The sequence below is a fragment of the Salmo trutta genome, chromosome 1 (assembly GCF_901001165.1).
Source record: "Salmo trutta chromosome 1, fSalTru1.1, whole genome shotgun sequence".
NCBI classification, from domain to species: Eukaryota; Metazoa; Chordata; class Actinopteri; order Salmoniformes; family Salmonidae; genus Salmo; species Salmo trutta.
Genome location: NC_042957.1, coordinates 34,859,872 through 34,877,157, shown reverse-complemented (window position 1 = coordinate 34,877,157; position 17,286 = coordinate 34,859,872). Strand labels below are relative to the sequence as shown.

The window sequence follows — 17,286 nt, the reverse complement described above, 5'->3', positions numbered from 1 at the left end:
CCAGATTTGAATTTCTTATTCATTTAAGCAAATTGCATGTGTTTTGGCAAATGTGTGCAAAAGTGTAAGTACAATTGTCTACAATTTGCACAATAACTACATGCACATGACTTGCTGATTAAAACTGATGAGTTGATTCTCAGTGAAACTGTCATACTCTTCACGACTTCTAAACATTCTTTCATCGTGCAAAATGATCCATTCAATTATCACAATCTGTCAGACATACACTATATGCCATAAATATCTATGACATGGAATGTTGGTGATGTCTGCTAAATTGGCAAATCACCTGCCAGTTAACATAGTAATGAAATAGGAATCACAATCTTTCCAATCAAGTTTGGAAGCATATATATGGAGCTTGCCCCACAGCACAATCACTACCATTTTTGAACATGGGGGAACGTCACAACCCTGAACAGCAGCTACATGCTCGTGGAAGAGAACCAAGAATGTGTGGTGGTGGTGTTAGGGGAAGAAAGACAAAGAGTCCCTGATGAAATCAGAGCCATGTTATAAACCATGGTCTTACAATGGAAGAGGCAGGTTAGAGAGTTTATTTTTGTACCTTTATTTAACTAGGTAAAGTCAGTTAAGAACAAATTCTTATTTTCAATGACAGTCTAGGAACAGTGGTTTAACTGCCTTGTTCAGAAAGACATCAGGGATTTGATCTTGCAACCTTTAGGTTCCTAGTCCAACACTCTAACCACTAGGCTACCCTGCCGCTCCTAAAGTACAGCCTAATGTAAACAGGTCCACAGTGTCATCAATTGTGCAAACATTCCTTAGGGAAAACAGGTAAATATGTACTCGTTCTTCACTTTTGTTACAGCATTTCATTCACAACAATACAGCAACTATTGTAAAGGGAAATTGTAAAAGAAAGTCACAATGTACCGTAAGATATGTATGAGGAATATACAGTAATACAGCACAATTTGAATACAATATACCATCTGTAACATGATCTATTTGTGAATTCTACATGTCATATATAGGACTGCACAACGACCTCATGCTTGTGGCAGAGTAGCAGTATTCAGCCATCAGCAAGAACGAGAAATTTGCGACATGGTCATAGCCAACAATTCCATCAGGCTAAGAGGGATCCGAAGTGCAATCATAAATGACAACGATATCTTCGCAAATATCAATTCTGTCAGCATTTCCACTATAGACAGAGTTTTGGAAAAAAATGACTATGAAACAGCTCTACAAGGTACCATTTGAGAGGAATCGTGACAGAGTGAAGGAGCTGTGGTACCAGTATGTCTGGGTAAACCATCGGTGTGCACCTGGTATGTTGTACAGGGAGTTTTACTGTACTTCAGTACTTCAGTGATGCCTGTATATACTTCTTGAAGTTGTAGATACCTATAAGAACAGAAAACATTTCTACTTTGCTAAACTGTCTGATTCTTGAATAGTCTATGTAAAACTAACTTTAGATTTTGTTTCTGTGTTACTATATAGAAAATAATGGAGCTGGAAGGACATGAAATGACCCACATTCTTGTTTTTGTGGACGAGGCTGGGTTCAATCTGGCCAAAGGCAGGAGACGTGGCCGCAATCTCATTGGACACCGAGCCACAATTGGAACACCAGGCCAACGTGGGGGCAATATTATAATGTGTGCTGCCATTTCTGAGAAAGGTGTGAGCACACATATTCCACACATTGGGCTCTATAACATCCAATTTCTCCTGGCCTTCCTAAATACACTCTACAGAGACCTAATAACAGAACACGAAAGAGGTTTAGTTAGACCAGATTTGCAAATTATGTAATTGTGTGGGATAATTTCAGCTTCCACCGAACCAACAGTGTTAGGGAATGGTTTGCTGCGTATGAAAGGATAACAATGGAGTTCCTTCCACCATACTCCCCATCTCTGAATCCGAAAGAAGAGTTTTGTTCGGCATGGAGGAGGAAAATATATGACTATCGGGCACAAGATCAGATGTCTCTGTTAGATGCCATGAATGCTGCTTGTGAGGAGATCACAGGCGATCATTGCAGGGGATGGTTGCGCCACGCAAGGAGATCCCCCCCCCCTGTGCATCGCAAGGGAAAACATCAGATGTGATGTTGACGAAAATCCTTGACCTGACCAACAAAAGCGACAGGATGTCCACCAAGATGGGAACTTGTAGTGTTACGTACTGTGAGGCGTACAATTTATTGTTTTTTACAAAACTACTACAGGTTTTTTCATTGTTGCATTTTTTTGTTTGTTGCATGGATGTCATTTTGTGGCAAATTATTTGTTCACTATATATGATTTTATATGTAAGAAATATGTAAAAATGGACATGCAAATGTGAATTTTCTGTTTACATGTAACACATTGCTACAAAAATACATTTACTGTATACATACAAATGTGCATATCCTTTTTCTGTGTACTACAGTATTGACTTTTCCCAGTAAACTTTTACCTACTATTGAAATCGGTATCTAAAAAGCTGTGATACACAATAGCATTCAGCTAGTGTCACATCCTGACCATAGAAAGCTCTTATTTTCTATGGTAGAGTAGGTCAGGGCGTGACTACGGGGGTTTATCTAGTTTATAAAGTTCTATGTTGTTTTGGTTCTAGTTTCTTTTTTCTATGTTGGGATTTTTGTTCCCCAATTAGAGGCAGCTGGTCATCGTTGTCTCTAATTGGGGATCTTATTTAAGTAGTTGTTTTTCCCACCTGTGTTTGTGGGAGATTATTTTGAGTTAGTGCATGTTGCACCGCTGTCGTCACGGTTGGTGTTTTGTTTATTGTTTGTCTTGCAAAGTTTCACATTATAATAAAAGATGTGGAACGATACCCACGCTGCGCCTTGTTCTCCTTCCTACGACGAACGTGACAGAATCTCCCACCACCAGAGGACCAAGCAGCGTGGCCAGGAGTGGACATGGGAGGAGATCCTGGACGGCAAGGGGCCCTGGACACAGATTGGGTGTATCGCCGTCCAAGGGAGGATATAGAGGCAGCAAAAGAGGAACGGCGACGATACGAGGAATTAGCACGGCAACGATGGAAACCCGAGAGGCAGCTCCCCAAAAATGTTTTTGGCGGGCACACGGGGAGATTGGCGGAGTCAGGGTTTAGACCTGAGCCAACTCCCCGTGCTTACCGTGGGGAGCGTGTGACCAGTAAGGCACCGTGTTATGCGGTGATGCGCACTGTATCTCCAGTGCGCATTCATAGCCCGGTGCGCACTGTGCCTTCGCCCCGCATTTGCCGGGCTAAAGTGAGCATTCAGCCAGGACGGGTTGTGCCGGCTCAGCTCTCTTGGTCTCCAGTACGCCTCCTCGGTCCAGGATATCCTGCGCCAGCTCTACGCACTGTGTCGCCAATGCGCATTCACAGCCCAGTTCGTCCTGTGCCAGCACCCCGCACTTGCCGGGCTAAAGTGAGCATTCAGCCAGGACGGGTTGTGCCAGCTCTACGCTCCAGACCTCCAGTGCACCTCCACGGTCCAGTATATCCTGTGCCTCCTCCTCGCACTCTACCTGAAGTGCGTGTCCTCAGTCCAGTACATCCTGTGCCTGCTCTCCGCACTCGCCCTGAAGTGCGTGTCACTAGTCCGGTACCACCTGTACCGGTCCCACGCATCGGGTCTCCAGAGCACCTCCCCAGTCCAGTACGTTCTGTGCCTGCTCCTCGCACTCGCCCTGAAGTGCGTGTCACCAGTCTGGTGCCACCTGTCCCGGCTCCACGCACTAGGCCTCCAGTGCGCCTTCCCGTTCCAGAGCTTCCAGCGACAGTTTCCAGTCCAGAGCTTCCCGGCGACAGTTTCCAGTCCGGTGCTTCCGGCGACAGTTCCCAGTCCGGTGCTTCCGGCGACAGTTCCCAGTCCGGTGCTTCCGGCGACAGTTCCCAGTCCGGAGCTTCCGGCGACAGTTCCCTGTCCGGAGCTTCCGGCGACAGTTCCCAGTCCGGAGCTTCCGGCGACAGTTCCCAGTCCGGAGCTTCCGGCGACAGTTCCCAGTCCGGAGCTTCTGGCGACTGTTCCCAGTCCGGAGCTTCCGGCGACTGTTCACAGTCCGGAACCTCCAACGACGGTCCACAGCCCGGAACCTCCTGAGACGGCCCCACAGCCTGGAGCCTCCAGCGATGGTCCCACAGCCCGGAGCCTCCAGCGACGGTCCCGCAGCCCGGAGCCTCCTGAGACGGCCCCGCAGCCCGGAGCCTCCTGAGACGGCCCCGCAGCCCGGAGCCTCCTGAGACGGCCCCGCAGCCCGGAGCCTCCTGAGACGGCCCCGCAGCCCGGAGCCTCCAGCGACGGTCCCGCAGCCCGGAGCCTCCAGCGATGGTCCCGCAGTCCGAAGCCTCCAGCGATGCGGGCGGGTTCGCAGGATGAGAGGGTTCTTCGTCCTGCACCAGAGCCGCCTCCTATGCTGGCGGGTCCGCAGGATGAGAGGGTTCTTCGTCCCGCACCAGAACCGCCTCCGATGCGGGAGGATCCGCGGGATGAGAAGGTTCTTCATCCTGCACCAGAGCCGCCACCAACACTAAACACCCCCCCCCCTAACCCTCCCTTTTGGTTTCAGGTTTTGCGGCCGGAGTCCGCACCTTTTGGGGGGGGTAGTGTCAAGTCCTGACCATAGAGAGCTCTTATTTTCTATGGTAGAGTAGGTCAGGGCGTGACTGGGGGGGGTTTAATCTAGTTTATTTAGTTCTATGTTTTGGTTCTAGTTTCTTTTTTCTATGTTGGGATTTTTGTATGATCCCCAATTAGAGGCAGCTGGTCATCATTGTCTCTAATTGGGGATCATATTTAAGTAGTTGTTTTTCCCACCTGTGTTTGTGGGAGATTATTTTGAGTTAGTGCATGTTGCACCTCTGTCGTCACGGTTTGTGTTTTGTTTATTGTTTGTCTTGAAAAGTTTCACATTATTATAAAAGATGTGGAACGATACCCACGCTGCGCCTTGGTGTCTTTCCTACGACGAACGTGACAGCTAGACAAAACTGGTATAGTACAGTCAGCAGTCAGTGTCAACAAAAAAGTAGAACAAAACTGACATTTGTATATAACAAACATTTCCAGGGTTGACTGTCATGGTGAAAAAATGTCTAAACATTTTGACCAGTACGGCTCACACGATGACAAAAAAACGTTTCATTTTGGTGGCTTTGGCCAATTTACTGACACAATAACTAGGTTTTGAAGCATGAATTAAATGTTTTGGGTGAGTTACTACATTTTGTAGACATGCAATAGAGTTGTGACAATGGCACTAACAGTTTAGAGAATGTTAAGACTGCTTCACAAAATGAGTCAAAGCAATTGAGAAACTGTAAAGTAGTCAAAAGTTAAGGATTTTGTCCCACATTCCATGCACTCAATGTCTAACTCAAACTGTCATTCTGCACACATTTGTTGTACTGCGCTGTTATTTGCCTGTTTGTGGCCCACCTGTTAGCTTGCACGATTCTTACCATTCTCCTTCGATCTCTCATCAACAAGCTGTTTTCGCCCACAGGACTGCCGCTGACTGGATGTTTTTTGTTTATCGCACCATTCTCGGTAAACCCTAGACACTGCAGTACGTGAAAAGCCCAGGAGGGTGACCGTTTCTGAGATACTGGAACCGGCGCGCCTGGCACCTACGATCATACCACGCTCAAAGTCACTTAGGTCACTCATTTTGCCACTTCTAATGTTCAATCGAACAGTAACTGAATGCCTCGATGCCTGTCTGCCTGCTTTATATAGCAAGCTACGGCCACGTGATGTAATGGGCTGGTGTACCTAATAAAGTTGCCACTGAATGTATATATTGCTAGTAGCCATGTATTCATCCAACAGTAAATGAAATGTCCTTTGCAGTTGTAGGCTACTATCCATGAGACCTATAGGCCTATACCCTCGTAATGGCTGCTCCATATCTAAAAGCCATATCAAATATCTTGGTTGTAAAACAGTTGACATTGAGCTGAGTATTGAGAGTTGAGAAAAAAATATACCTACAGAAAGCTGATACCCTCCTCTCCTCGACAGGGACAAGAGGAGGAAGCTTCCAAAGCTTTGTTTTTCCGCAATTGCATTTTATAATGATATACAATCAGAACGCAATGTAGAATGTGCTCTTTCTACGTTCATAGGCACCATGATACATGATCTTGGCTGTCTAACTGATTACATAGTCAGAGCAGGTCTCTTTATTGATGCCGCGTTAGACTTTGAATGTGATTTTGCGTGACCTCAGGCCATGTCACCTATTTCATTGTTTTATTTTGTATATATATATATACAAGCAGCCCACCCAATTAAAAAATGATCAAGCTTTGAAAATTAGCAATACAGTGAGCTTCAAAAGTATTGGGACAGTGACACATTTTTTGTTGTTTTGGCTCTGCACAAATACCAAACTTTAGACTACTTTAATGCACATATAAGTGAATTTGTCCCCAATACCTTTGGTCCCCTAAAATGGGAGGACTATGTACAAAAAGTGTTAGAATTAGTAAACGGTTCACCCGATATGGATGAAAAACCCCTCAAATTAAAGCTGACAGTCTGCACTTTAACCTCATAGTCAATGTATCATTTCAAATCCAAAGTGCTGGAGTACAAAGGCAAAACAACATTCTAAACGGTAAAACAGATTTGGATGAAAAAAAGATGACATTCTGTACGGTCGCCTCGTATGAAACATTTGATCTCCAATCAAAAATGCTGAAGTATGCTTCACTGTCCAATTACGTGTATGTAATCAAACGGTGAAAGAATACTTTGGTCTTGCTCATGAAGGCCATACCAACCTCAGCGCAGCTAATACTGGAGCAAATATGTGTAAAGCAAAGGCATAGGGTAATACTTAGTTATAGGTATCTTTGACTTGACATAGTCTGGAGGTGATTCCTCATCCTCAGGACAAATGTGCAATCTGTTCTATAGCCCAGAATGTGAATTGTATTTACACAAAATGTGATCAAATAGTTTGCTAAATGTGATAGGCTGGTCCTTGGCTGTGGTGATCAGACATTGTGAGGATTAAGAATGTAATAGCTATGGATGTATCCCAAATGGCACCCTATTCCATATACTGTAGTTACTGGTCACTACTTTTGACCAGTGCCCATATAGAGAACAGGGTGCCATTTGGGATGTTCCCTATCTGAGTTAAGATGAAGGCTTGAGGGGGCATCCCTCAGCTTAATGAACAGTTGAATTACTTGCATTCTCCTGTTTCTTTAACTCACATTGTAGTTGTTGTGTTGTTTGTTCTATTTTCTATTATTGTCTATACTGTACTTTTATTGTTATCAATACATTGTTGGGAAAGAGCTCTCAAGGTAATTCCACTGTACTGTTTTGCACCTGTTCTATCCTGTGGATGTGGCGAATAAACTTTGAAACAACTTGAAACTTAACTGACCCCCGCTGTGCATCTTCTAAGTCAAACTTCTCATGCCATAGAAACTTCACCACGCTAATAATACTTCCTGCAGACATCTGGAATACACAGCAGCCTCTGAAAGAGGGGACCAGAGAAGTCTTAACTAAGTGACAATATTTGCTCACCTGAGATACACACATCTGGCTGTTGGAATGGCCTGCCTAGCCAGGAAGGCAGCTGGTTGCTAGTGCTGAGGGCAGACAGACGGGTCAGTCGGGAAGGCCAAGGAAGTTTTGAGGAGGAGTGGTGTCTCCTCCCCAGCCAGGCGGCTGTTTCTCACCCCATGTTTGTCCGGAGCTGTAGGAGGCTGATGAGGTGCCAATCTGAGACTCCGTCCCAAATGGCACCCTTTTCCTACGGGCCCTGGTCCAAAGTAGTACACTACATAGGGAATAGCGTGCCATTTGGAACGCAGGGCGAGGAGTGTCCATGCCATTAGCCTACACTGTGGTTAGCCTGTTAGCCTGTCAGAGCCTGTAAAGAAACTGATTTATTAGGATCTGGTAGGGCGTTCTCGGGTAGACAAACACAGATTGGACACTTATGTTGTTTGCCGGCAGGGAGCTTTGTCATGGAGCCGAGAGTGACATCAGTGAAGCTCTCACTGATTTTACTAAAGAAGACCCCACCCTGTTTTTCAGTAAACAAGACAAATTGCATCTTGCAAGTCAGAGGACCAAGGGAGGTAGCTAGATATCACTGGGATAGATGGAAGTGTCTTTGTGCTGTCATGTTTTGAAGTTCCCTTATTTAAAAAAATGATCAAAGAAGTACCATCAGGCTGATGGAAAAAAACACGAAGCCATCAGCTATAATACATTTCTGAACAAGGTTAACTGTATGAAAAATAATCAACTAGAGTTATTATAGTATAGAATGCATAAACAGGCATATCTCAACGGTTGAAATAAAACCATGTACATTTGATTCATATACAGTACACCAAAAGGCGAGCAAAATAATTATCCTTCTGTAGACTAATAATGTATTATGTATCTAGCCTTATAACAGGTGTATTACAGTGCCTTCAGAAGGTATTCACACCCATTGACCTTTTCCACATGTTGTTGTGTTACAGCCTGCATTTTAAATGGAATAAAGTGTTATTTTTTTTGTCACTGGCCTACACACAATACCCCATAATGTCAAATTGGAATTATGTTTTTGAAATGTTTTACAAATGAATTATAAATGAGTATTCAAATAGTATTCAACCCATTTATTATGGCAATCCTAAATAAATTCAGGATTAAAAATGTGGATAACAAGTCTCATAATAAGTTGCATGGACTCACTCTGTGTGCAATAATTGTATTTAACATGATTTTTGAATGACTACCTCATCTCTGTATCACACATACAATTACAGTATCTGTAAGGTCCCCCAGTCAAGTAGTGAATTTCAAACACAGATTCAATCACCAAGACCAGGGAGGTTTTCCAAAGCCTCGCAAAGAAGGGCACCTATTGGTAGATGGGTAAAAAATGTAAAAAGGAAACATTGACTATCCCTTTGAACATGGTGAAGTTATTAATCACACTTTGGATGGTGTATCAATACACCCAGTCACTACAAAGATACAGGTGTCCTTCCTAACTCAGTTGCCAGAGAGGAAGGAAACCGCTCAGGGATTTCACCATGAGGCCAATGGTGACTTTAAAGCAGTTACAGACTTTAAAGGCTGTGATAGGAGAAGACTGAGGATGGATCAACAACACTGTAGTTACTCCACAATACTAAGCTAATTGACAGAGTGAAAAGAAGTATCAGAACTCAGGATGAGACCCAGATGCAGACAGCTAGAATCACAGATGTTTATTGACAAAACATGGGGCAGGCAAAAGACAGGTCAAGGGCAGGCAGAGGTCCATAATCCAGGGCAGAGTCAGGCAGGTACAGGACAGCAGGCAGGCTTGGGGGCAGGCAGAATGGTCAGAACCAGGGAAACTAGGAAACAGAAACTTGAGAAAACAGGAAGACGGGAAAGCACGCTGGTAAGACCTGACAAGACATGACGAACTGGCAACAGATAAACAGAGAACACAGGTATAAACGCATAGGGGATAATGGGGAAGACGGCGACACCTGGAGGGGGTGGAGACAAGCACAAAGAAAGGTGAAACTGATCAGGGTGTGACAAGAAGGAAGACTGTACAGAATAAAAAATATTCCAAAACATGCATCCTGTTTGCAATAAGGCAATGTAGCAAAGTAATTCACTTTTTGTCCTGAGTACAAGGTGTTATGTTTGGGGCCAATCCAATACAACACATTACTGAGCACCACTCTCCATATTTTCAAGCATAGTGATGGCTGCATCATGCTATGGGTGTGCTTGTAATAAAGGACTGGGTCATTTTTCAGGATAAAAATAAGCTGGAAATTCTTGAGAAAAACCTGGTTCAGTCTACTTTCCACCAGACATTGGGAGATTAATTTACCTTTCAGCAGGACAATAACCTAAAACACAAGGCCAAATCTACACTGGAGTTGCTTACCAAGGAGACTGAATGTTCCTGAGTGGCTGAGTCACAGTTTTGGCTTAAATCTACTTGAAAATCTATGGCAAGATCTGAAAATGGTTGCCTAGCAATGATCAACACTGAAGGTTGAAGAATTTGAAAAGAATAATGAGCAAATGTTGCACAATCAAGGTGTGGAAAACTCTTAGAGACTTACCCAGAAAGACTCACAGCTGTAGTCGCTGCCAAAGGTGCTTCTACAAAGTACTGACCTAAGGGTGTGAATACTTATATAAATTAGATATTTGTGTCTTTCATTTTCAAAAAATGTGCTAAAATTTCTAAACATGTTTTCAATTTGTCATTATGGGGTGTTGTGTGTAAGTGTAAGAAAAAAATATATGTAATCCATTTTGAATCCAGGCTGTAACAACAAAATGTGAAATAAGTCAAGGGGTATGAATACTTTCTGAAGGCACTGTACATACCAATGGATCCTGTGAAATCTAAACCGTCTTCCATTTCAACCCACAATATGCTTTCAATATGAAAAGGAGTGTATTGGTGCATTAAGAGTGACGCTTTCTGGTCTAGGACCCTGTGTGTGTGTGTATACAGAGAGCACGGTGGTCCAGCCAGCTAGTGCAATAACCGCTTTCCTTAGATCTGAAACAGCAGTCTCTTGTTCCCTTTCACCTTGGTTGTGTGTCCTCCCTGTCCCGCCGCCTTTCAGATTCATCTCCAGGTAAACACACTGTGGCAGGCCGCAAACCTGCAGCCAACAGCCGTTGTCACAGCTGTACAGGATAAAGGCCCCGACCAAAGCCTCCCTCAATTTGGTATGTTTGCTGTCACTATAGGCAAATGGCAGCAAACATTTTGTGGTTTCGTCTCACACTGAAAAGACTCTTTATTAATCACTAGCTTAACCTCTTACCCGTGTGTTTCTTGAAAAGTTGTTCTGGGGGACTAGGGTAACTGGCAGAACAACGAATTAAGGGGATTTTAACTCCCTATGCCACAGTGGAAAAAATTGTAATGAAACTGGCACATTCCTAGATTCCTACTCCCTGGATATTTATTTGCATGTTATAGTTTGTATTGTTATTTTCTTTTCTTCTTTATCTTCTCTCATTCTTTGGTCAATATGATGTGTTTTGGTCAATATAAGGTGTTTCGGACAATATAATGTGTTTTGGTCAATATAATGTGTTTTGGTCAATATAATGTGCTTTTGTCAATATAATGTGTTTTGGTCAATATAATGTGTTTTGGTCAATATAATGTGTTTTGGCCAATATGATGTGTTTTGGTCAATATAATGTGTTTTGGCCAATATAATGTGTTTTGGTCAATATAATGTGTTTTGGTCAATATGATGTGTTTTGGTCAATATGATGTGTTTTGGTCAATATAATGTGTTTTGGTCAATATGATGTGTTTTGGTCAATATGATGTGTTTTGGTCAATATTATGTGTTGCAATCTTTGAGAATGCAATACATTCACTCAGCAAACACATAATTCACGCAATCAAATAGATTTCAGGGAATAAAATTGAGCAGAGACAAATTGTAAAAAAAATTGCTAATGTTACTCTACTTCTAAAGTAATGATTGACTTGAAGGCCATTGTGGTGCCTTTATTGACACACTTTGTGATGAATCAGCCTCAGCGCATTTGATAGGAGCAATACACCTACAGTAGGCCACTAGATAGTACTGTATCAGTGCTTGTGAGAAGACCCTGGTTCACCTAACAGTCAACAGAACCCCTTAAGAGAGTGTGAGGTCAAACACGGTGATCTGAGATGAATGTTTACCTGTTAACTACCTATGTGGCAGCACTAAACCATTATCCCAAATTGTCATTGATGACAGGGTAAACAGTACCCTTAATAGAAGGGTATCCTAATGACTTTATAACACATTCATAAGCTACACACACACACACACACACACACACACACACATATATATATATATATATAACCGCATTAATAATTCGTTGACATAAGCATTACAAATATTGGTATACTTCTCATGAATCTGTTATGTAGGCTATGGCTTACAATACATTCTAACAATTGTGCACTTTTTCGTGAAATTATTATCAGAATTACTATGAATAGTAGATTATGGAAGTTTATGGATTATGGATGTAACATTCTTCCAACACCATCATTTAAAGATTCCATCGCTGGCCTGTGCGCGTGTACTATAGTGTGTATTTGGCAAATACATCACCAGTTAAACTGCTCCATTAATATCACCTCAGTAGTATCCTTGTTTTCCGTAGCTAGGTTTATCAGCGATTGCTGTGGATATCCATTCCAGCTCTAGTGATCAAACACGTTAGATAAACTTTGCTTCTCTTGAAACCAGCATATCAAACATAGGGCAGCAAGGCTGCAAGGCCTTCGCAAAAGTCAATAAAATGATGGTTCCGACACATTAGTATAGACACAGTGTTATGTTTGAATAATCTCTATTCTCCAGACAGCCACTAACTAAATCAGGGGAAATTAAAATAGGCCTAGATCATGTGAAAATATTTGTTTGATATTGTCTGAAATGGAGGTTCTGTTGACAGTAAGTGCCTTTCAACGGGGTATGGTTGGTAGTAGGTGCCAGGCGCACTGAGTGCACAAAACATTAGGAACACCTGCTCTTTCCATGACAAAGACTGGCCAGGTGGGTCCAGGTGAAAGATATGATCCCTGTTGATGTCACCTGTTAAATTCACTTCAATCAGTGTAGATGAAGGGGAGGAGACAGGTTAAAGAAGGATTTTTTTTAAGCCTTAAGACAATTGAGACATGGATTGTGTATGTGTGCCATTCAGAGGGTGAATGGGCAAGACAAAAGATGTAAGTGCCTTTCAACGGGGTATGGTAGTAGGTGCCAGGCGCACCAGCTTGAGTGTGTCAATAACTTCAACGCTGCTGGGTTTTTCACGCTCAACAGTTTCCCGTGCGTATCAACAATGGTCCACTACCCAAAGGACATCCAGCCAACTTGACACAACTGTGAGAAGCATTGGAGTCAACATGGGCCAGCGTCGCTGTGGAACGCTTTCGACACATTGTAGTCCATGCCCCGACGAATTGAGACTGTTTTGAGGGCAAAGGTGGGGTGCAACTCAACATTAGGAAGGTGTTCCTAATGTTTTGTTCACTCAGTGTACTTCAGAGCTCACATTACAGATGGATCAATCGTTTGTTGTCCACTGAAGTATTTTGTAATACACAACGGAGGTATAATAGAATAAATATGATGTTATCACATTAGTTGCGTTAACACTTAGATTTCAAGAGACAATTATGCACAATATTAGGCCTATATGTTAATGATAACGACCCAAAATCTTACAGCGTCCCTCGAGTTGAGTTGACCCTGAACATTTGTTTGCGATGTTTCGAAATTCGAAATGCTGCACACAACGTTCTACGAAGTTGTGCATTTCTGTCATCACCACTGGGTAGACTAGACTACCCTTATCGCCCCCTCACTCCAGAATTTAATCGATGCATGGACCCCTGGACTTATTGCTCAAATAAAAACATTCACATGTTACAGTCGTCAATCGTTATTCAGTACGGCCTAAAATACTATTAAAAGTGGTGTTTTATAGTCACCCATAATATCTCCATATCAATATGCCTTTTTATTATATCGATGTAGCATTGTGGTTTGGTGAAATAACTGGTTAGGAAATTGCTTGTTTATTTAGACAACATGTTTTGATTGCATGCTGAAACTGTAAAATGTGACAGGAATGCAAATGAAATTAGGCGAGGACCACACTCCTTGAGAGAAATGACAATACTCGGTCAGAAGACGCCAAACCACATTCCTATAAGCCTTCTTAGAATTCAAAATTCCTCTCTTCTGGTGGAAAACAATCACATTTGACATATTGGATCGAATGGGTTTGCCCTTTTCAGACAGCGCAGGTGTGCAACAGAGGGCCAAACGGAGGAGTCTCGTACCTAGGTGTGAGCAGATTATTCAAATAGGGCATTGAATGAGCGAGGGTTGGAGGCTCGAACGCCAACGCGACACATGCTGCTATACCACAGCACGACGAGGAGCTAACGTCATTACAACTCTTGTCATCGTCATTCGCTTTACTGCGTCTGAAGGCACTCCGGGCAGAAAGATACCCATGAACCAGTCCCCAGGCAGCACGCAGACTAAACGACCTGGGTTGCCTGTGGTCCCCTATCGGTTTTAGGGCAGTTTTTTTTCACTTAATCTTCTGCTGGGACTGAGAGAGGCTGTTGACGGAAATTGGTTTTGGACGGTCCACAATGCTAAGCGCTGTTAAAATGGAAGGACACGAGCATTCAGACTGGAGCGCTTACTACGGAGAGCCCGAGGTGGGTAGAGTTTATATATATATATATATATATATATATATATATATATATATATATATATATATGCATTTTGCTGTCTATACAACTCAATATTATCCTTGAGATAATATTAACTTTGTGATCAAATATTGACTTGAGGCACCATAGAAATCCTGCCGGATCTCTTCGCTCTCCTGACCAATGTCTAGTGAGGTTGGAAAGAACATTTACGAAATATATTACTTGAATCTTTATTATTTTGAAAATCGAATTGAAACTGAAATGTATCTCTTATTATTTCATCGTAGCACATAATTTGCCTTTTGACTATGTATCGAATTAGGCTATTACGGAGCCTACAATGAGCCCTTCGCCTCATTAGGCTACATTCGTTGACTAATTGTTCCCCCTTTCGTTTTGCGAATAAAATAGCGTTAGACTATTCTTTAGGATGTAGGTCTATATGCACTCATTCACTGTTTGAACGTAATTGTTTGAAGTTACAAATTAAGATTGGATATTTGGCCAACTGAAAAAAAAACGAATTTCTGTAGGTATAATTATTTCGAGGTGATTTATATAGTGTCTACTTTATTCACATTTTTAAAGATATTATTGACGTTGTGCACTCTTTTCTCTACAGTGCTATACCTCAGTTGGAAACATGACACAACACACCGGTCTGGGAATGAACTCGATGAGCAGCTATATGAGCATGCCTGGAATGACTTCAACCAGCAACATGTCAGGCAGCCCCATGAACATGTCATACGTCAACACGGGTGTGAACCACTCCATGGCCGCGATGTCACCGGGCTCCGGGGCCATGCACGGTATGGGAGCAGGGATGGCGGGCATGAGCGCGGCGCTGAACCCGAACATGAGCCCCATAAACACCCAGTCTCCATCGATGAATGCCCTGACCTCCTATAATAATATGAGCGTTATGAGCCCCATGTATGGACAGTCCAACATAAGGTCAAGGGACCCCAAAACATACAGGAGAAGCTATACGCACGCCAAGCCCCCATATTCCTACATTTCTCTCATCACCATGGCTTTACAGCAGTCTACCACAAAGATGCTGACGTTGAATGAGCTATACCAATGGATCCAGGACCTCTTCCCCTTCTACAGACAGAACCAGCAGCGCTGGCAAAACTCTATCCGCCACTCTCTATCCTTCAACGACTGCTTCCTCAAAGTGCCCAGGTCCCCGGATAAGCCGGGCAAAGGATCTTTCTGGACCCTTCACCCGGACTCAGGGAATATGTTTGAGAACGGCTGCTATCTCCGGAGGCAAAAGCGGTTCAGGTGCGAGAAAGACCTCGGCAGGGAGACCGGGAAGAAAACTTCCGAGGGCGGCTCTAACAGCAGCCCAGAGAGCTGTAACGGTAACGAATCACCCCACCCTACCCCGTCCGTAAAAGACGTCAAGCGGCCAGTATCTAACCCGAAACCCCGGCAGCAGGTAATGAGCCCCGCGGAGCACGCGCTCTCTCCTATCCCACAGACTCACCATCTCCTGTCTCAGCATCACTCGGTGCTCGTGCACGAAGCGCACCTGAAGCCGGAGCACCACTATTCATTCAATCACCCCTTCTCCATCAACAATCTAATGTCGTCGGAACAGCAGCATCACCACAAAATGGACCTAAAAACGTATGAACAGATGATGCAGTATCACGGCTATGGTTCACCGATGACAGGGCCGCTGTCCATGGGCTCAATGTCGACTAAAACGGGCTTAGACGTTGCTTCTACACCCACAGACACTTCCTACTACCAAGGTGTGTATTCGAGGCCAATCGTGAACCCGTCTTGAATTTGAATCTGCATTCAATGAACTTTTTCTAACAATTAAAATTTGTACATTTGTAAATTGGTAGTTTTTTGGGGGGGGTTTTATGGATCACCTTTTCTGGACATTGGACATGGAAGGGACTGATTCAGTGTCATGTTCGTTCAGAGTATGTTGATATGTGACGACATTATTTCATACAGACACTTACATTCATTGAAGGCGTAACTGTGGGATTCACAGGCACCTCGGTATGTTACAAATTGTGAGACGTGCTCTGTGCTAATATCGTTTGTGTATCCCTTATAACTTAGGCTATACGTTGTTAATGTGTATTCATGTAGCAAGCGAAAATCTATATTAAAGTATTATTTGATATTACCATTCTGTCTGCATTATTATATGGTAACAGCTTAAGGTTAAGGTTAATTATGCAATAGGCTAACCATGATGAAAAATGTTACAAATATCGAACACCTTTATTAAAGAAAGACTAGCAGTTAGGTCAAATATAAAACAATGAAAGATAAGCAGCATCAATGAATAAAGAAACATGTCTGTATTTATAGGCCTACTTATAGGCCTATATACTATTCAATAAGACAATATATCAAAATGCACATTTAGGATAATGGTTGCAATTTTCGCCAAGAAACGAAACGAAGACCAACACACCCCAAAAAATGTAATAGGCTAATAATGCTTTATTCATTGTATTAAACCTAACATAACCACATTATTATTATTATTATTATTTACAAAACGGGTTCGGTTAGTCTATTATTAACATGGCATTGTATACAACGAAGGGACGTTTTCCTCTGCACAATCTGACAATTCCCGAATGATTTCCCGTTGGTCATATGTCACATCCCCACCAATCCTTCCTGAACCCCACCGAGCACCAACTATTTCGCAAATGAAGCATGGCATTTAAAAATACATATTTATTGTCACGAATACCAGATAGGTGCACTGAAATGTGTTGTTTTACAGGGTCAGACGTAGTACGCGCCCCTGGAGCAAATTAGGGTTAAGTGCCTTGCTCAAAGGCACATCGACAGACTTTTCACCTTGTCGGCTTGGGTATTCGAACCGGCGACGTTTGGGTATGGCCCGACGCTCTAACCACCAGGCTACCTGCCACCCTACAATTGTTTCATTATCACTTTTATCACCTGCAAAATAGATAAGTGCACGGGAGGGAGAAAGAACAATGCACCATGAAAGTGACGGTGATTAATTACCCTG

General features: G+C 43.0%; 1 protein-coding gene across 1 annotated transcript; it reads left to right on the top strand.

The window, feature by feature from the left end:
- The first annotated feature begins 13,471 nt into the window (after positions 1 to 13,471).
- LOC115194800 (forkhead box protein A2) lies at positions 13,472 to 16,419 on the top strand. The gene is made up of 2 exons (XM_029754721.1): positions 13,472 to 14,255; positions 14,878 to 16,419. Exons 1-2 carry the CDS (start codon positions 14,187 to 14,189, stop codon positions 16,057 to 16,059), a joined length of 1,251 nt encoding a protein of 416 aa, XP_029610581.1. The 5' UTR covers positions 13,472 to 14,186; the 3' UTR covers positions 16,060 to 16,419.
- Positions 16,420 to 17,286: the final 867 nt, after the last annotated feature.

Bases quoted from the DNA above. Each gene is read 5' to 3' on its own strand.
- LOC115194800 (XM_029754721.1), top strand. From the start codon at position 14,187: ATGCTAAGCGCTGTTAAAATGGAAGGACACGAGCATTCAGACTGGAGC. The intron at 14,256-14,877 runs GTGGGTAGAGTT...TTTTCTCTACAG, and splicing joins CTTACTACGGAGAGCCCGAG to TGCTATACCTCAGTTGGAAA.